The following is a 21,187-nucleotide window of genomic DNA, read 5'->3' as shown; positions in this document are numbered from 1 at the left end:
CAAGATATTTTTCCGGGCCACTCCCGTGTTTCGGATGGACAGGTTAAAGGTCGGGACACATATAACCGCACCGTTCCTGTGCCGAGTTACGCCCGAGCTATGCCCGCGACACGGTGATGGTATAGTGGTAGGAGATCCGTTCGACACGGTGATGGTATAGTGGTAGGAGATCCGTTCGACAGCGGAGCGGCAGCAGTGTCTCAGTTCTGTAGTGCTACTGTGGTCTGATTTCTGAATGTGTTAAACTATTGTTAATAATATAACACTATTAAAGCTTGTTACATCCGATTTAAATTTATATTTTTCAATTTCAAACTAATTACCGGTACCTGAAGACACAGAAGATGAGAATCATAGTGCTGATATACATTTCGGTGCATAACAATGCCACAATCAGTCATGTATTGTAAATATATATCAGCAATAAAATTGTTATCTTCTGCCTTATGTATCTAAACGTAGTTTTAAATTTTAAGACATAGTCACGGGTTCCTTCTTTTATACTTTTTTGTTTATTTTATTATTTATTATAAATTATGTCAATTGTACCTTTGGTTTAACTTATTATTTGGTTATACTTTTACTTTTGGTTTAACTTATTTTTCCGTTCAACCATATTTCTCATCACTTTGATCTTACAAAACTGAAAAATTCCGTATCTCTTCAATAAGTTTTACCATAGAGAAACGATAGCGTAAGTAGATATCCCATGGTATAGGGCGTTTATGTCGCAACTTTTACTGTTATCCCGAGCCGATAGTTCACGTAGTTCTTTCCCATGCAGCTGTGTGACGCTGGTAGTCTCTCAAATTGTGCCGTTCATACACTCTCACCCCAACAAAACAGTAAAAATTGACAGTAATAGGCTTGAGATAACAGTAAAAGTTATGACATAAATGTCCTATACCATGGGATATCTACTTACGCTATTGTTTGTTTCTCTATGGTTTTACACTCTCTATGTTAAACGAGCCCGCACCGTCTCCGTCAAAAAGTAAACTGAACTAGTCGGTGACGGCGCGGGCACGGCTCGGGCAATAAACACGGTGACGGTGCTGACGCGGTGCGGTAGTATGTGTCCCTACAGAAGCATTTGTTTACTCACTCAGCGTAGTACGTCCGACACTCGGCTGTACCGAGGCGCGGGCTCGGTGCTGTTATGTGTGTCCCGGCCATAAGTCGTTGGTCTCGGCCACGTAAAAAGAAGCCATGCAGAGGTCTTGAAATTGATTAGGTGTGAGCTGAAAACTCTGACGCCAGACCTGAGCCAGACAGGTCACTCGGCATTGTTACTATACAAATTACAGGACTCATATTATTTATTCATAGCGATTACAGGAAGCTTCTATCGATTGAGAGTTGGTGAATCACATCAGAACTTACTTTTATTATAGGACAACTGTTCCTGTTTTTGAATACATTATTCAATACTGGAACTGAGGTGCATATGATCGGCTCTACAATCCTCTCAGTATGTAGCATAAAGAAGTACTCGTATTTGAAACTGACATCCGGCTTTTCTCTGTAGGACGCTGTTTTCAACCAAAATCCTGGAATTATATTAAAAATAGTCAAACTGGTGCTATTTATAATTGGAAGGATTAGAAATTGGTAGGCTATTATACTGTCTATTATTTATTCAATACATCATCAATTACTCCCAACTTACTCTTCAGCTCTACAGGTCTTTACAACCCTTGGCCTCCCTCACATAGCCTCTCCACCTGTCTCGATCCTCGGCCTGCCTCCTCCAGTTACGAACTCCAAGCGTCCTTAGATCGCGTTCCACATCATCCATCCTCCTATTTCTCGGTCGACCTTTTCTTCTTCCATTATATATTTTCTCCTTCCATATACATTTCACCACTCTTCCATTCTCAACATATGCCCCAACCATCTTATTCTCCCAGCTTTGATCGACCGCACCTTCTGACCTTTTGATCTATAACAACTTCATTGTTTAAGAGCTCCTCATCCTCAATGACAAGTCTAAGAGTTGTCTAAGAGCATCATCAATTACAATAGGCTATATTAGGGTAAGTCCTGTACACAGATCAGTAATATTATTTTAGAGAAAAATATATCACGACTATTGTGAATAATTGGAAGGAAATAATTAGAGACTTTTCAACTGTATAAAACCTGAAACTGTATAGAAACCCTGAATACTGTAGGGTAGCTTTTTACCTGCATAATCATAATTACGACTCTCATTCAGATGGAGTAGGCCTATAGTTCTACAAACGGATTCATTGCATGTATTCACAAAAAAATATAAACTATAAAACTAATAGATTAAACTAGCAGGCCTGCGCCTGAACAAATCTGTAGTTTTTTGAAGATTTCTCCAAAAAAGTTGTCAATGTCTTTGTAGAAAACAAATTTCTGTTAAATTTCAATATTGTACTGCAATAAAAAAGTTGTCAATTTTTTTCCCAGAGAGTCAAGTCGGCATAGACTTGTGGAGGGGTAACATTCAAATTGATTCCCACACTGAATGGAACAGCCTTTGCTGTTCCTGATTGATCAGAGACCGGGCGAATAAACTATTTGCAGATGATACCTCAATCATCGGTAGTGTACAGTGTACCCACAGCAGCAGGATTGAAAGCGGTGCAACTCTTTGCTGAAGCCAGGGACTGGCTCTTTTCGATTCTCAAAGAAGGAAAGTCTCAAAAAGTTATGTGTACTCTTTGCAGCAAATATCTAAACCAGGCACCTCCTCCCTACTATCACCTTCCTTGGATTCAATATTGATTCAAAACTGACCTGGGAGCATCATACTCTTGGAGCAGTGTGCAAGAAGCTGTCGAGTCATATACGGTATATTTTCAGGAATTTGAGAGGGCTGCTGAGAATCGGGCGATTGTTGATGTTGGATCAAGCAAAAATTTGGATGTGCCCTACGGCACACGTTGTCGTTTATCGAAGGTGAGGGACTATTTTCCGGTGCTGGCGCCGAGGTTGTTTTACACCTTACCTGAGTCGGTGAGGGTGCGTCCAATGAAGGTCTTCCTTGTCTAATGTGACTGATTGATTAGTCTGTATAACATCAATGTTACTTTAATACTTAAATACAATATACCTGTGCTATATATATATATATAGCACAATATATATAAATACAGTATAAATACAATATACAGGGTGTTTCAGAAGTAGTGTCGAGAATTTTAGGGTATTGTACCTGGATGCTAGGAGACTACAAATGTCATATTTGAAGTGTCCAAAACTCAGCGGTTATCCTTATAGCTGCCATTTTGTTTTTTTCACTTAAAAATTTTTATCTCAAGAACGAAATGTTGTATTGATCTGAAATTTGGCATGAATATTTATGCTATAAAGACTCAACTATAAAAAATAAAAAAAAAATTTTCGTTGAAATTTTTCAAAATGGCGGCCATTTTAAATTTTTGATGGCGAATATCTCGAAAACCGTCCATTTTACAGAAAATTTACAAGAGACAAAAAAGTTAGCAAATTTTTTCACGATTCCAATGATACCTAATTTATTAAGATTGGTCGAAGAATAACAGAGAAATTAATTTTTTTCGTACTGCATACATGACCACTTTTCACCATTTAAAGATCAATATTAATTTTTTAATTCCAGATGTATTTAAGATGAAGCTTTGAAACTCGGTATGGCTCCATATGGGCCAACAGATGATTTTACAATGGTTTTCAGATGATAATGTTTGTCTTGTAAAAGTATTGTTGTTTCATTAAAAGTAAAGAACCAGATGTAGTGCTTCCTATTTCTTAGTCTCACGTTTCCTAGGTCTTATTTCTATCTTAAATTTCCAGTTTCAATATTTTCTTACGTTGCTTCTACACAAATATTTAATTATTGTAATGGAATTTAGTTCGCTGGAGTACACCGATATTCACTTCATGTATGGAGCAGCTCTTGGCAATGCGACCGAAGCAAGAAGAATGTATGCAGCTGCATTTCCAAACCGCCGTCTCCCTTCCGACAAGGTGTTCACAAGAACTCACAATCGGCTGAGAGAAGTTGGTTCATTTGAACGGAACAGGGTAATTGCTGGTAGGCCTCGAGCAGTTCGAAATGTTGCTTTTGAAGAGGAAGTATTGCAGAAATTCGATTTCAATCCTAGAACGAGTACGAGAGCAGTTGCAAAGCAAATCAATTCAAGTGCTTCTTCTGTGTGGTGTGTACTAAACAAGGAAAGACTTCACCCCTTCCGCTTTCAAAAAGTTCACTCATTGGTTGAACGCGACTATGAGCCAAGAGTAAACTGTGCCCGTTGGTTTCTTCAGCAAGACATTATCCAACCAAATTTTCTAGAAAATGTGTTATTTACCGATGAGTCCAGCTTTACAAGAGAAGGAATCTTCAACTCTCGCAACAGTCACGTCTGGGCCTTAGACAATCCTCAAAGTGCGTGGTTATCAGCATAGATTTTCGCTGAATGTTTGGGCGGGTATCTTAGGTAATCGCGTGATTGGACCATACATTCTTCCTAATCGTCTGAATTCTCCCACGTACATTACTTTTTTAAGAGACATACTACCAGAACTTTTGGAAGATGTGCCTCTTGCAAACAGATATAATATTTGGTTTCAACATGATGGTGCCCCTGCTCATTTCGGAAATGTTGTTACGGACTTTCTGAACATGACCTATCGTCAGCGGTGGATTGGGCGGGGTGGACCAGTACCGTGGCCCGCACGTTCACCTGACCTCAACCCTTTAGATTTTTTTTCTGGGGCCATATGAAAGACCTTGTTTACAGCACGCCAGTAGAAAACGAAGAAGACCTTGTGGCAAGAGTGGTTGCTGCAGCAGGTGCCATTCAAGATGATGAAAATGCTTCTATAGCAGTTCGACGGTCCATGATTGAAAGGTGCAGACTGTGTAATCAAGTTGAAGGACGGCATTTTGAGCAATTGCTGCATTAGTATCAGTGAACCGATTTGAGTGAAATTAATATTTTTCAATGTAAAATAAAATTTGGAGGAAAGTTATTCTTGTATATTTCTGTAATAAGAACGGTTTTCATGAAATTATAAAAAAAAATTAATATTGATCTTTAAATGGTGAAAAGTGGTCATGCATGCAGTACGAAAAAAATTAATTTCTCTGTTATTCTTCGACCAATCTTAATAAATTAGGTATCATTGGAATCGTGAAAAAATTTGCTAACTTTTTTGTCTCTTGTAAATTTTCTGTAAAATGGACGGTTTTCGAGATATTCGCCATCAAAAATTTAAAATGGCCGCCATTTTGAAAAATTTCAACGAAAAAATTTTTTTTTTATTTTTTATAGTTGAGTCTTTATAGCATAAATATTCATGCCAAATTTCAGATCAATACAACATTTCGTTCTTGAGATAAAAATTTTTAAGTGAAAAAAACAAAATGGCAGCTATAAGGATAACCGCTGAGTTTTGGACACTTCAAATATGACATTTGTAGTCTCCTAGCATCCAGGTACAATACCCTAAAATTCTCGACACTACTTCTGAAACACTCTGTATATAAATACAATATACCTGCTCTACAATATACCTGTGATTTGTGACACTGCCATTGTGATTAAGTAGTATGTGGTCTGTTTGACCAGTTTATTTTAATATTAAAAATGTATTGACTGACACGATCTTCCCAAGAATGGCCTGGTCCTTGTGTCCTTGAAATACAATATTAGGAAACATCAGTAATGAACAACAAACCTTATTAATTTTTTTTTTGTGAATAAGTCTATGAGCCCACAATTATAATAGAGATAGAGGAGAACCCAAAAGATATATACTGCATACCATATAGAATAAATGACAAATGGAATTTAATTATACACTTAGATAATAAATAATTGTGAATCTTAAGCTGGGTTTACACCAAAGTTATTAACAAAATGTTAATATAACTTAATCCATAAAGATTCTATTACATTGAATGGAACTTGACAAACTCATATGTTCATCATGTGTATGATAAAATATGTTCAATCTAATAGAGTCTATATAAGGATTAAGTTCTAACCATTTTGTTATTAACTTTGGTGTAAACGCAGCTTCAGTGTTCTATACTCTAGTTGGTAGATTATGGTTTAAATGATTTTCTCTTTTCTTGCCTTACCATGACTTTTGTAAGCAAACAAAAGAGGAAGGAGAAATGTCAAAAATGTTGTGAATATTATAAGAGCTGTTGCCTTGGAAAAAAGTCTACCCTTATAAGTGTACAATACAGGATGAGAAAACACTTCATAGAGAACCATTTTATACAAAAATAATACAAATTCCAACTCACTCACTACCATAAACCATTTTGAAAATGAACTTTGTGTATTGGTTACCATAGCAACGGGTGCAATCGATAAATGAATGATGTCCGGAAGAATAGATGGGGGTTTGTGTTGGATTGTTCTGTTAAGGCCACATCTGAGAGCAACATGTCTGGATGCAACACTTTATAACAAGCTGATTTTCAGCCTTGCTACTGTCTGCTCTAGATGATGGCTGATAAAGTTTGGGCTTATCTCCTATATCAACTGATCATTTTGTTAGGAAGAATCAATTATATTGTATTAATCAATAGAATATTCAATGATTTGATAAAAAATGTCAATAACTATGATGAATAATATTGAAATATCCAGCTAATAAAGTATAATTACCATATTGAACGGAGATAGAAAAGAAGAGCACTATTTGCTTTGTCATAAGGATAGCCGATAGCAGCATCAACGTTAATTAAAATGCTAGCTTGATTTCAGAAATATTCACATTCTTTCAACTTATACGACGGAGAATCGGTTGCATATAGACAGGCTGCGCTAATAATGATTCGTTTTGTGGCTTCTTGTTGACATTTCTTCACAAATATTTTATAAAAGTACGAATCAATGTAAGAAATGTATAATTTCAAGAGATTTTCACATAAAGAGAATAAATAAGAATTTAAAAAATATTGTGATGATTGGCACACAGAAGTCAACTTCTCTACTATTCTTTGTTCTGTCTATTCTACCAGATTTCGTCTGTTTTTATTTTCCATTGACGATTGAGGTTAGGAATTTAGGATTATTTACACGTGACTGTTTATCTAGTAAAATTACAAAAATGGTAAAAATTAAGAAATTGAAGAGAGCACACTCTCCTGTTCAAGAAGATGAAGAATTTGATAGTGGAGACTCTGATGCTGAGGTAAGTCAGAAGTTTTGTCATTTTTGTTCTTGGTTGAAACGTCCAACAGATCTCTAGAAAACATGAGTAGTTGGTTAGCTCCCGTGGTCTGACATTTCTTGTTTTGTTTACCATTTTTATTTTAATATTAAAAATGTATTGACTGACACGATCTTCCCAAGAATGGCCTGGTCCTTGTGTCCTTGAAATACAATATTAGGAAACATCAGTAATGAACAACAAACCTTATTAATTTTTTTTTTGTGAATAAGTCTATGAGCCCACAATTATAATAGAGATAGAGGAGAACCCAAAAGATATATACTGCATACCATATAGAATAAATGACAAATGGAATTAATTATACACTTAGATAATAAATAATTGTGAATCTTAAGCTGGGTTTACACCAAAGTTATTAACAAAATGTTAATATAACTTAATCCATAAAGATTCTATTACATTGAATGGAACTTGACAAACTCATATGTTCATCATGTGTATGATAAAATATGTTCAATCTAATAGAGTCTATATAAGGATTAAGTTCTAACCATTTTGTTATTAACTTTGGTGTAAACGCAGCTTCAGTGTTCTATACTCTAGTTGGTAGATTATGGTTTAAATGATTTTCTCTTTTCTTGCCTTACCATGACTTTTGTAAGCAAACAAAAGAGGAAGGAGAAATGTCAAAAATGTTGTGAATATTATAAGAGCTGTTGCCTTGGAAAAAAGTCTACCCTTATAAGTGTACAATACAGGATGAGAAAACACTTCATAGAGAACCATTTTATACAAAAATGATTCAAATTCCAACTCACTCACTACAATAAACCATTTTGAAAATAAACTTTGTGTATTGGTTACCATAGCAACGGGTGCAATCGATAAATGAATGATGTCCGGAAGAATAGATGGGTGTTTGTGTTGGATTGTTCTGTTAAGGCCAAATCTGAGAGCAACATGTCTGGACGCAACACTTTATTACAAGCTGATTTTCAGCCTTGCTACTGTCTGCTCTAGATGATGGCTGATAAAGTTTGGGCTTATCTCCTATATCAACTGATCATTTTGTTAGGAAGAATCAATTATATTGTATTAATCAATAGAATATTCAATGATTTGATAAAAATGTCAATAACTATGATGAATAATATTGAAATATCCAGCTAATAAAGTATAATTACCATATTGAACGGAGATAGAAAAGAAGAGCACTATTTGCTTTGTCATAAGGATAGCCGATAGCAGCATCAACGTTAATTAAAATGCTAGCTTGATTTCAGAAATATTCACATTCTTTCAACTTATACGACGGAGAATCGGTTGCATATAGACAGGCTGCGCTAATAATGATTCGTTTTGTGGCTTCTTGTTGACATTTCTTCACAAATATTTTATAAAAGTACGAATCAATGTAAAAAATGTATTATTTCAAGAGATTTTCACATAAATAAAATGAATAAATAAGAATTAAAAAAATATTGTGATGATTGGCACACAAAGTCAACTTCTCTACTATTCTTTGTTCTGTCTATTCTACCAGATTTCGTCTGTTTTTATTTTCCATTTCCATTGACGATTGAGGTTAGGAATTTAGGATTATTTACACGTGACTGTTTATCTAGTAAAATTACAAAAATGGTAAAAATTAAGAAATTGAAGATAGCACATTCTCCTGTTCAAGAAGATGAAGAATTTGATAGTGGAGACTCTGATGCTGAGGTAAGTCAGAAGTTTTGTCATTTGTGTTCTTGGTTGAAACGTCCAACAGATCTCTAGAAAACATGAGTAGTTGGTTAGCTCCCGTGGTCTGACTCATTTCTTGTTTTGTTTACCATTTTTATTTTAAAAATAACATTTTTCATCTTTAGCACCTACATAATCATTAAAAAAATGAGTTCATTGTTTAACAGATAGTTTATTGTTTAACGTCCAACAGATCTCTAGAAAACATGAGTAGCTAAATCCAGTGGTCTTAGTCTGACTCATTTCTTGTTGTGTTTATGATGTTTATTTACTAAGACAACATTTTTCCACCATTTTCTCAATTTGCAGCACCTATATAATCATTAAAAATGAGTTTATTGTTGTATTTTAGAATGTAGTCGTTGGCTATGTAGTCGCACTAGTGCGGTTCACGTTATAAAGTCTGCACCTTATAACATAGATGATTATCACATTATCTGTTATATGAATAATGTTTCATAAATAATGTTTATGAATAAATTTTCACTTAATACTTGGATTTTAAAAACGAATAAATTCCAAAGTACTTTTTTGAAATGAATAATCTCTCTATCAATAGAAAGATAAAATTACAAAGTATTTTTTTTATTAACACCTATTATTTTTATTAATGCCCCTATTAAACTAGGCAGACAGCCAGGCAACCGCGTCACACAGTCAGCCTGGCGGACAGTCTTTAACCTTTGGGCAGTCGCGCTGTTTTTGAAATTGCTGCACAAAACTGTTGAATGGGGTGGTGTCAGTGAATGAGTCACCTATGCATTCCAAAACATTCTTCCCATCAATCCACTGAGTTGCAGTATCAACCGTTCAGTCTTTAGGTGCCATTTAGTCGCGAAAGTGCATAAGTATGAATGATGGGGAAAGAGACTGTCAACGAACCAATAACACAGAATTGTTGGCTTTGCTCGATGTACCTTATTGTGCTACGAAAAGGTAATCATGCAAATGTTCATAGGCGTATAATAATCCAATGAGATTGAAATAGTAATTATACAATTAATTAATATGTTTTGGCAGTAAACTTAGTAAATAACACTTGAAAAATTGTATGTAGTAAAAATTACAACACGCGACTGCTCGTGTGATTGGGCGCGACTACTGGGAGGTTAACTCCATCACGGTTAATAACTCCAAAGCCGGTTAAATTTTGAATGTGGTTAATTTCACGAGAACCAATCAGAGAAGCCGTCTTTTCAAAAACGCCTTCTCTGATTGGTTCTCGTAAAGTAAATTAGGGTTAAAATTTTATTGATAGCTGCAAATTAAATTTTAAGTTCTCCAACCGGAGGGAGACCTTGAAAAATCTACCGCCCAACTTGTGTCAGAATGGTGTTTTTTGGCCGTTGAAAGCTTTGGTGACATTTTTTTATCAAAAGATATGCATCAAATTGGAAAAAAGTGCCAAATTACCCATACCTTAATAGATGTTTGATAAAAATCATTTTTGTCTTCACTGATGACAGTGACTTTTTGGAAGGGGGAGGGATTTCATTCAATCAAAATGAAACAGACTTCGAACTATGACTACTGTCATAATATTAATATTTTTTAGTTAACTGTACTTTATTTAGTTTGAATTATATTTGATATTGATGAATTTTTTTATATAATCAAATATTATTTGATTTATTTGTTATTTTTTTGTCAATACACTTATACAAGTTCATTAAAATCAAATAAAAACAAATATTGCTTATTGAATTTCAATAATTATTATAATTTCTAACTCATTTACAGCTGCAAGACCTATTTTCCAAAGGATTACTGAAGCCCGGACTGAATGTTCCTGCTGATGCACTTCCTCAGAAGAAACAGTACGCTAATAACATTGTGAGTATTAGTGAAAGAGTGTAGTATTAGCTATGTTGTGATTTTTCAAGTGATATTATAAAAAACGAAAGATCGAGTCTTGTCCAGGTTCTTTTGCTATTCAGCAGGAATTATCCTTGTTTTAACTTCTATTATTCATCTTTTTGGAGACATGGTAATTAGTTTGAAAATAGATCTATTTGTGAATTTTGTTATTAAAACATTCTGAAACTGTAAATTCAATATAGATAAATTGAAGAGTGTTTAGGGCAAGCAACTTTGATTCTCTAATACCTGATTTGCACGATTTACAAGTGTGCACTGGAACTACGTATCGATAATAACTATTTATTTCAATTTCAATTTATTTATTTCAATACACATCTCAATAGATGCAATTCGTATGTATTTTAATCCCTCTAACTTTTAGCAGAGACAAGCAATATAGCAATCTCTTATGCTTATCCTTTCTAATAGCTTTTAGCTATTTGAGGGATATTAAAAAAATACAATTCCCATTTACTAGGTTGCAATAACTTACATAAAGAAATACTTAACATCGCCATAGAATCAAATGTTGTAATTCACTCGTTTACAAAGCGTACCTGATTTGATCATGCTCAAAAGTCTTGACCGAGCTTGGTAAAATTGGACATGGAACACTTTCAGACAGGAGAAAATTAAGAAACAACTGTTCCATGTTTTGATGGGGAGATCAAGGGAAAAGAATGCCAAATGTCCAGAATGACTTAAGGGCAGCAGACCAAAAAATAGATTTTTGTCGATTTTGTCATGTATCGATAGCTTAATTCGTCTGCTTTAAATTGATGTATCATATTATGATAGGATCCGATCAACCACTGATATGAACAAAATATTTACTATCACGCTGCAACAGGTTTTTTCATTCCATTTGCTCATTCAAGTGTATTCATGGAAGAATCCAAAAATCTCATGTTATTCAATGTTCAAAATCTCAGGTGTTTCGGTTGGATAGATCTCTAGAAAAAAGTACATATGTTAACATTATGGCTTATGGAGTTATTTTTCGGTCTGCTCCCCTTAATTGAGTTGAATGTCTTCTTATTTCTGGTTGTAGCTGTAAATTGAATCTCTTTGATGGCATAACTTTTTTATTAAAGAAATAATTTTATTGCTGCCTTAATTTGACAAATTTATTGTGAACCATTACTTTATATCATTTCCAGCCTGCACTCGAACTGAAACTACAAGAAATTCAAAAGAACAATTACCCTTGGATTGAGCGATTGGATTTAGTTACTGGATATGCCCCTCTAGCTCCAGAAATGGCTCTTCAGGTGATTCAATCATATTCAATTTTAATTATTAATAGATCAATGTGAAAAGTATTCAAAATTGAGACAAAAATATATAGCAATACTGTTGTGTTCTCTATTTCAATTATTAACTAACACATAATATGAATCAAGACCTGTTCTCGTAAAATGCATGTTCTTTCTCTCTTGTAACCTTGTCATACTCATGGTTTCTAATGCTGATACATTTTGGGAAAAATAAGTTTGCAACCGACTGGAATGAAACTCATATAGATTGAGTGTTTTGTGGGGAACTGAGAAAACGCAGTAGTTTATTTGAGCTAGCACAACACACCTGATTTTCCTCACGTAGCTGACTTCACAAAAATTATATATGTATTATCTATCCATCAACATAACCACATATTTATTGTAGCTATCGTGTACGCTTTTTGTGCAGATGGCACATGCTTTATCAACTAATTATCCATTACATACTAGCTTTTATTGAACTAAAATTTGGATATATATTTTGGATATGAACTAACTCATATATATTTTTGGACGAAAATTTAACTTGAACTTTTTACAGTAGAAACATAACCTATTTTTTGGACATGTTATCGATTATCAAAATTTGGGAATACTTATTTTTTGGACATGTTATTAATTATTATAATATCGAGTGACCTGGCTAGCTCAGGTCTGGTGTCACAGTTTTCAGGTCGCAACTGATCAATTTCAGGGCCTCTGACATAACCTAACGACTGCTTTTTAGGCAGCCGGGACCGATGGCTTAACGTGTCCATCCGAAACACGGAGTGATCAAAATTTGGGAATGGAATAGTTTTTGGCCAAGCCTGTTGTTCCTTCCCAATAATATTTATATGATTTGTAATAATTGTATCAACAAATAAATAAATAAACTAACTTTTCAATTATACAGTATATACGTCAAATATTTGTAATCTAATATAGCCTATCATCGGATATTAATAAATCAAACATGAGAGGACAGATCAATATCATTCAATAATAGCATTCCTTGAACAATGTAAGTACGATCAGTTGTAAAATTGCTTTAAAGTCCTTTCTATTTTGAGTTGAGTGAATTCATGTAAAACTTTAAGGGCTGGTTTCCGAGCTCGGGATTTAGCTAAGTTCTAGACTTTGAACAGCTGGAGTCAGAAAATTGGCTTTCCGAAACGAGGCGTAGTCGTAGTCATTGTCATAGTCACGTTCGAATTAAATTTCAAAGAACTAGAAAATTAAACACAAAATAAAATAAAGAGAAGATAGTGTAAAGCTTCAGCTATTTTGAATTATTTAGAAATGTTTAATTTCGTCAAGGAAAAACTTTTCCAATTATAGAAATGAGAAAATAAAAACTGAGACTACTGTTATAAAAACTGCGACTACGCCCCGTTTTGGAAAGCCAATTTTCTGACTCCAGCTGTTTAAAGTCTAGAACTTAGCCAAATCCCGAGCTCGGAAACCGGCCCTAAGATTCTCTAAAAGCTGGAGTCTTCTATGCGGCCTGAAATTAGTAGGTAAACTTTCATTTGTGTTTCGAATTCCTTGAACACTGTAAATATGATCAGATGTCAAATTACTTCAAAGTTTTTTCTATTTTGAGTTGAATGAATTCATGTAAAAACTTGAGATTCTCCTTCCATGTAGTAGGACTGAAATTAGTTGGTAAACTTTCATTTGTTTGTTTTGTTTAGCTTCCCAGAGCAGACTCTTAACAGAGCATGAGAATTGTCAAATTCGTGCGTTTGTAATTCGAATTCTCATTTCAAATTGCAGATAGAGGAGGAAACAGGAAAGAATGAGTTGAATTCAGACGGCAGCAGCCAGCTGGATGAGTTCAAGAGGGAGTCGTTGTTTCACAGACAAGCGCAGGCGGCTGTTATTGAAGGCATCGGTCGATTGAAGTCTCTGGGAGTGCCAACCAGGAGGCCCGACGACTTTTTCGCTGAAATGGCTAAAACCGATGAGCATATGCAAAAAGTTTGTATTCCAAGAATTTGTTTCTTATCGTACGTTAGATAAAAGCCTTATGCAAACCAAAACTATCGATGAAAATATAAGTATTCTAGTACAGCGTCCTGTGAAGGTTTATTTTGTTGTTGAACTTTCAGCTTGATCATTTCAAGTCATTGAATTTAGAATCACAGATACTAATCTGTAAATTCCTTTCACTAGTGAAAATGATTATTTATTGATGTTTTAGTGCCTATTTCGAACTAATTATTGTGTTCAACATTTCAACAAGTTTTATTATTTTATTGAAATATACCTTGTATAGATAAATTATTATATTATGTTATGTACATTTAATTATTGTGAGATTGAAACCTGAAGTTATGTACGGTATTATTATCAAATTGACGTTTCCGATAGCATTGTTATGCATTGAAGGAATAAAATTATTATTCTTATTCTTAACATCGCATATCGTAAACAATTATCTACAATTAGGTTTTTTATTGCGGATGATATCTACATGAGCTTGTTGCTTGTGTATGAATCATGGAAAGTGAGAGAGTGATTTCATAAGATGATCAAACGTTTATGCCTAACGGCGGGATTCAAACCCACGACCAGGTAGCGCTAGAAGACGAAGGGTGCAACGCCTTAGTCGTCTCGGCTATCATTGCTGGCAAAGACATTACAAAGAGTTAAAGACATCTGTGAATAAAATATATATTGTAAAAATCTCAAAAACTGAAAGATCTATCATGTAGTGAATATTTGAAGCCTTTTGTCGTTATTTTCCTACGAATTTCAAAGGTGGATTCAATCACCATGTATGCATGTATTATTGTTCTGTGTACAAGGTTTGGAATTTTATTTCATTTTGTATTTAAATTAGTTATAACCATAGAGAAACAATAGCATAAGTTGATATCCCATGGTATAGGGCGTTTATGTCGCAACTCTTACTGTTATCTCAAGTCGATAGTTCATGTAATTCTTTCCTGTGAAGCTGTGTGACACTGGTAGTCTCTCATATTGTGCCGCTCATACACTCTCTCCCCAACAAAACAGTAAAATTCGACAATAATCAGCAGTAATCGGCTTGAGATAACAGTAAAAGTTGCGACATAAACGCCCTATACTATGGGATATCACTTACGCTATTGTTTCTCTATGGTTATCACGGTCAAAGTGATGTATATAACACACATATTACCTAGTTTTATCTTAGGCGGCTTATAACAATTTATATTTATACTTCAATTCATTTATCAATTTAATCCATCTTATATTCAAAATGCATAGTTTGCAAGTTAATTTTGGAATAAAATTGTCTAGAAAGTGTGCGTGGAATAACCTTATTTTGGACAGTGTAATCACCTAAATTTGGAAGAAAAAAATAACACAAAGATTGCCTTAGTATTTTATCTACTAAATGATAATATACTGATAACAATATAATATACTAATGTTAGTATAACATCTACCAATGTTATTACATAAAGATTGCCTTAGTATTTTATCTACTAAAAGATAATATACTGATAACAATATAATATACTAATGTTAGTATAACATCTACCAATGTTATTATATCAGTGTCATTTGTAACATAAATAAATACTATTATACCACCGTGCATTTCTACATCCATTTACTTACTGTCGTTTTGACTTATCTTGATTTATAGATGATTCTTTAGCAGTTTCCCGTAATTTGTATGTCGATTCAACAAATTGAGATACTGTAATTATGTTCTGTTAATTTGCAGATTCGCTCTATGTTGGTTAAAACACAAGCAGCCAAGGAAAGGATAGAAAAAGTTAGAAAAATACGTGAGCAGAGAAAGATGAGCAAGAAAATTCAAGCCGAAAACAGATTGAAGAAACAGAATGAGAAGAAATCGATGTTGGATGAGGTGAAGAAATTCAGGAAAGGCATTCGCAAAGATTTAGATTTCTTAGACAATAAAAATAAACCTTCCAACAGGTGAGATTCTCAATTTGCAAGTTTTTATATTTTTCCGTTATTACTCTACGCTTGACGTTAATTTAGTATTAGAATTAGAACGTTTGATGATTCATTCAGGCAATCTGTTTGAATAATATATTCAGGGTGTTTGTGAACGAATTTTGGGATTTTAACTCTATTATTTTTTTACATTAAACTTATAAATATAAATGATATGTCAAATGAAAGAGCAACTAGAACAGTCTATAGAAGTATATCAGGACACGATTTCTTGATGTATTGCAGCAGCTAGCCTCAATATGGTTTATAAAGCCTTGTTTACTTTTTATTTCAGTATAGTAGTACTTTTTTTTTAAATGGGCTATTCTTCGCATAAAACTGTAATAATAAGTCTTATGGTCTGTCCAGCGATCAGGAACAGTGACGTTCATCCAACTTTTGAATGTGCCTTGGTGCACAAACAAAACGTTCTGAGTTACCGTACTTTCTTTCTTGATCACTTAGAACTGTTCTCACTTAAAACTGTAATTTTGAATGCAAAATTATTATAAAGAGTTGAGACCCCGATACACATTTATAAACACCCTACACTACAGTAGATTTGCTGTGAAATATTTTCGCTGATCTAGAACTAAAATCATTTACTTTTATCAATCAGGTCTAATCGATTAGACTCATGACGAATTAATAAAAAAGTAGAAAATGTTGAAATTAAGGAAAATTTGATGCAGCAATAGAAAACATATCTCTCTTGGAAACTCCATAATTCAACCACATCTATTAACCCCAGCCAATAGTTTTCACACTTACCGACTTCTCGCCGACACGACACGACAAGACAGGATGAAATGAAAATGAAAAATTCTTTATTAGGCGGAGTTAGGACTTTTAAGTCCTCTCTACCACTCAACCTCGAAATGCTCTCCCACTGGCCAATCGGGTTAGCGTTTGACGATTGACTGATTGTTGATACGCTCCTCTAGAAATCTATTTTCCATCCACCTGCTTAAAATTGGTTTGCTATCCTTGTCTGTCATTAGACAAAGCATATAGCTCTATCCTTTTCCAATTCTGCTCCGTTGCCAAATTGTTTTCAGACTATGTAGGAATATAATGAACTACTAAAATATTCAATCTCAATTATGCAAAATTTATTGGTACCTAAATCATGAAAAATAGATTTTCTTGATGAATAAAATATAATTGATCATTATTAAATACACATCAATTCACCCGTCACACAATCCCTTATAATATACGGCCAACTGTAGTAAATGCTTTCAATATTAATTTTACTTCATTAACATCTAGTAAACACCAATTTGAATATCAGAGTAATAAACTAATAAATAAAATTTCGGAAGACTTTATTAAGGATAAAATAACAAAAAACCAAATTGAGATTAATAAAATCGTGGGTAAAACAAAACTATTATTTTAAAATTGAGAATTGAGTTGGCTGAACCACCAATTTTTCGCAATATTAATTGTGTAAAAACTATTAAAACTCGACAATTTTTATATTATTTTTCTGTGCATCTATATTTTGTTTATCAAGTACTTGATTATTGATAAATTCAACATCCATAGATTATATCATCCATCAACAGAATTGTATCATTTGCACTGCTGTTATTAGGTTAAAAAACCTATTTCTTATTTTTAGAACTAGTGGCTGGAGCTCATGCTTCTTTTTCCAGTCAAGCCGAAAACTATTGTAATTTTTTTATTATTATTATTACTTCCATTAAAACTAGTCACTAGGATTAACCATTAATTTTGTTCTCTTATTTCGTATCCTAAAATATTAATAACTATTTTAATTACTATTGTAATTTGATGATTATTTTATTTGTAAAAATATTTCTTGTATTTGGCAATAAATTCATCATTCATTATTATTCATTAGCAAGAATCAACACCGGGATAACTTGAGTCAAGCTATCTACTATACAATACAAGGCTGTATATGAAATATGAAAATTGGCAATTCAACTAACGTCTGTGAGGTATTACTTTTAACACGGCTCTTTCTCGAAGACGGAGAGGTCCGATGCTCTATCCTCCACTAATCACTCCCACTACCTAGCAGCATTCTAACGCGTCGCGCCAACACTCCCCTCCAGCTATTGCCTGGCATTGTTCCAAAATTGTTTACTGGTCAGCAAGTATATTGGTTTGTGTGATTACGGAGATGTGTTCATCAAAAGAACGTAAAGCGAAATGACACGGCGCATCCAAATGTGCGCAGGATGACCGTCTCTGGCTATGCTACAAACTGTGGAAGGAGAAATGAGGTTTCTCCTCTCCTCTTCATGTTAAAAGTAATATCTCACAGACTTTAACTGCATGACTTTTCCCACTGACTTTTTCTATTGCGGATGATGCCCGCATGAGTGTTTAGCTTGTGCGTGTGTGATTCAATGAGATGATCTCTGTAACGTGACCAGGCGTTTTGAATATCATTCAAAATTTTTAGCTTAGTCATTAGTTTTTAAGTGGAAATTGGACTTTTTGAAGTGAAAGTGAAATCTTAACCTTATTCTTTTTTGAAACTTTTATTTGTAAAAATTTGGGAGAAGACAGTTTTGGGCTATGCCTGTTGTCTTCTCCCAATCATAGTATATTTATTATAATTATGATTTGTAATTGTCAATGACATAAATAAATAAAATTGCAAAGCTGGTTCGATCACATTGTAGTTCTGTTTAACACTAAAAACGTTTATTATTTTGTAGAATCAACATACAAGTTTTGGATGATCATCAAAGCAACTAGAAAATCTATCAAGTTATTTGAAATATGTGACTATTCTATCTATCAAATTATTTTTCCTCCACTTACTGTCTAAAGTCGCTTACTTCACTCCCTGGAACATAATACTAAAGTGTCACTTTTTCGCTCTCGGGAGGAAAAACTCCATTTAAATAACATGGGAAGCGTCTCTATTTTAAAAACTTACATTTGAAATAGGTTAGAAGGTCTAAGCATAGGAAGCATATAGAGTAGTCATTAAACCAACTAAATTCAATAACTCAACCAGACATTTGATCAATATATGAAATATATGTTTGTATGCTAAAATTATTACAAACTTCATATCAGTATACTATAAAAATGTATAAATATTTTTTTATATTCCATGTTATTCAAAATACCAGCCAACGATTATTCCTCATTAACTAATCAAATTTGAAACGGGAACTTCATCATAGGTGTAGTTGAGTCGGCCATTGTTGTTACAACTTTTGCCGACAGATAGCGCATAGCACTGTCGATGGTGAACTGTGATTACAAGCCAGGTGTTTACTTTTTAGGTTATGTTGTAACACATTGTTACTGGTCACGTAAGTTTCTTTTTAAATTACTTTATTTTCAGATTTTATAAAAATGTAGGTGGAGGAAAAATGTTGTGTATATCACGAGTGAAAAATGCCACTTTTTCTCCCTGAAGGGAAAGATTGATGCTCACTGATGCGAGCTCGGCTTCGCCTCGGGCATCAATCTTTCCCTTCAGGGAGAAAAAGTGGCATTTTTCACTCTAGATATACAAATAACTATGAAATATGTGACTGAAATAACTTTCAATTAGCTTTGATTCATGTTATTGAATACTAATTTCAGGTCGCAATTGAAAAGGAAGCATAAAGACAGTAAGTTCGGGTTTGGCGGTAAGAAAAGAGGATTGAAGCGCAACACTAGAGAAAGTGCAGCCGGCGACTTTGATGGCGGCAACGCCAAAGGCAAGGGCAGCCATCGCGGGCCACCTAACAAAGGCAAAGTGCAGAACAAACGGCCTGGCAAACAACGGCGGCAACAAATCAAGTCCAAAAGAAAGCATTAATAGATGCCATAATCATGTGTAAATATTAAGTGAGTATGTTTCAATAACCTATCTGAATATCCTGATTAAAATACGGTTTTTTTTTGCTAAATTTTTGCTTGTTTTGCTCTATTTGCCCACCTTCTTCAGGAGACACGTAGTCGTGATGACATTGGCAAACTTATTGTGTGATCTCTCGAACTAGTTTCGATTGATGGTCAAAGGTCCTAGATGATCAAATCCTGATCAAGTTGGTTAAAAATACAAGGTGCTTGACCACTAACACCTAAATTTACATTTATTTAATCTAGGTGGTAGTGGCTTGACTCATAATGCGGCGTCTTCTCCAAAATATTTATATAATTATATAAAAGCGAAATGGCACTCACTCACTGACTGCCTGACTCACTCACTCGCTGAACTAGAAATCTACCGGACCAAAAACGTTCAAATTTGGTAGGTATGTTCAGTTGGCCCTTTAGAGGCGCACTAAGAACGGATTTGGAAAATTTTCCAAAGATACGCCCAAAATCTGCGTTTTCCAGCGTTTTCTCAGCTTTATCGAGAACAAATGAACAGAAAATGTTCAAATTTAGTGCAGAAGCTCAGCTAGGGTGTAATAATGTTTTGTTAGAAGGAATTTGCAATAACGTCTAAGATACGCCCAAAATTAGCGGTTTTTGCTTTTTCTCAGATTTATCGAGAACAAATGAACAGAAATTGTTCAGATTTAGTACAGAAGCTAAGCTAGGGTGTAATAATGTTGTGTTAGAAGGAATTTGAAATAACGCCAAAGATACGCCCAAAATCTGCGTTTTTGGCGAGCGAAGCGAGCCCGGTGATATCATTTTTGAACGATCCAGTCGGGGGTCCAGGTGGCCGAGCCCCCTGGCTAGACGGATATAGCAAGCGAAGCGAGTCTGACGGCTAGTTTAGTCTATAAAATGGAAACATCAGAGTGAGATAGCAGCCTCTAGTTTCTTTAGGAAGGCTGTACTGCATCCTTCGCAAATAGAGTTTGATCATAAAAGTAAGAGGTGAGTGAGATCCTATATAAAATACTCAGCTGGTACGGTATAGTTTTTTGACGTGTTTTAAAGCTCTTCTCCTGAAAGTCTAGCCTGAAAATGATTCTGCCTTCTTTTGCAGATCTCTCTTTAATATATTGATCACACAGTGCAGAGAAGGGCCACTTTAGAAAACTAGTTTACCTGATCAAAGATATGAATCTATATCAATGTTTACATGAGTAGGCTATAAATAATTGTGGATCTAAGTAAAATTTTTAATATTTTTGGCGATTGTGAAGGAATATTTTTGTTTGGATTTGTATTTTGAAATTAATTTAGCTGATAAATTCAAAATTGTAGTAGATACATTTTTTTGCCCTCAAAATAGTGTGTGAATTAAGTTATAATTTTTA

At 34.2% G+C, this 21,187-nt stretch overlaps 2 protein-coding genes across 4 annotated transcripts in view; one reads left to right on the top strand and one right to left on the bottom strand.

Annotated features, from left to right (window-relative positions):
- LOC111064584 (transmembrane protein 231) overlaps positions 1–7,990 on the bottom strand; it is a 24,304-nt gene extending 16,314 nt beyond the window's left edge. The window contains exons 1-2 of one of the 2 annotated variants that reach the window (XM_039425368.1): positions 7,800–7,990; positions 1,384–1,550 (exon numbers count right to left, since the gene is read on the bottom strand). In XM_039425368.1, the coding sequence (XP_039281302.1) occupies positions 1,384–1,550; positions 7,800–7,938 (306 nt within the window). In that variant the 5' untranslated portion in view covers positions 7,939–7,990. Of the gene's footprint in view, positions 1–1,383; positions 1,551–6,103; positions 6,374–7,799 lie in introns of those variants that run through there. The other variant, XM_022352335.2, reaches the window with a different exon arrangement.
- Positions 6,803–19,870, top strand: LOC111064585 (probable rRNA-processing protein EBP2 homolog). Of its 2 annotated transcripts, none has more exons than XM_039425370.1 (6): positions 6,803–7,170; positions 10,639–10,731; positions 11,919–12,029; positions 13,797–14,000; positions 15,742–15,959; positions 19,566–19,870. In XM_039425370.1, the coding sequence occupies exons 1-6, from the start codon at positions 6,940–6,942 to the stop codon at positions 19,783–19,785; spliced, it is 1,077 nt and encodes a 358-aa protein (XP_039281304.1). In that variant the 5' UTR covers positions 6,803–6,939; the 3' UTR covers positions 19,786–19,870. The 2 variants fall into 2 exon arrangements, with proteins under 2 accessions (XP_039281304.1, XP_039281303.1); XM_039425369.1 differs by lacking the exon at positions 6,803–7,170 and adding an exon at positions 8,685–8,874.
- The last annotated feature ends 1,317 nt before the right edge of the window (positions 19,871–21,187 follow it).

This window comes from Nilaparvata lugens, chromosome 3 (assembly GCF_014356525.2).
Source record: "Nilaparvata lugens isolate BPH chromosome 3, ASM1435652v1, whole genome shotgun sequence".
NCBI classification, from domain to species: domain Eukaryota; kingdom Metazoa; phylum Arthropoda; class Insecta; order Hemiptera; family Delphacidae; genus Nilaparvata; species Nilaparvata lugens.
This window is presented reverse-complemented; position numbering and strand designations above follow the sequence as displayed.

Excerpts from the sequence above, each read along its gene's own strand:
- LOC111064585 (XM_039425370.1), top strand. The coding sequence starts at position 6,940 with ATGATTGGCACACAGAAGTCAACTTCTCTACTATTCTTTGTTCTGTCT. Across the intron at positions 14,001-15,741 it reads CCGATGAGCATATGCAAAAA|ATTCGCTCTATGTTGGTTAA; the intron begins GTTTGTATTCCA and ends GTTAATTTGCAG. Across the intron at positions 15,960-19,565 it reads AAAAATAAACCTTCCAACAG|GTCGCAATTGAAAAGGAAGC; the intron begins GTGAGATTCTCA and ends TACTAATTTCAG.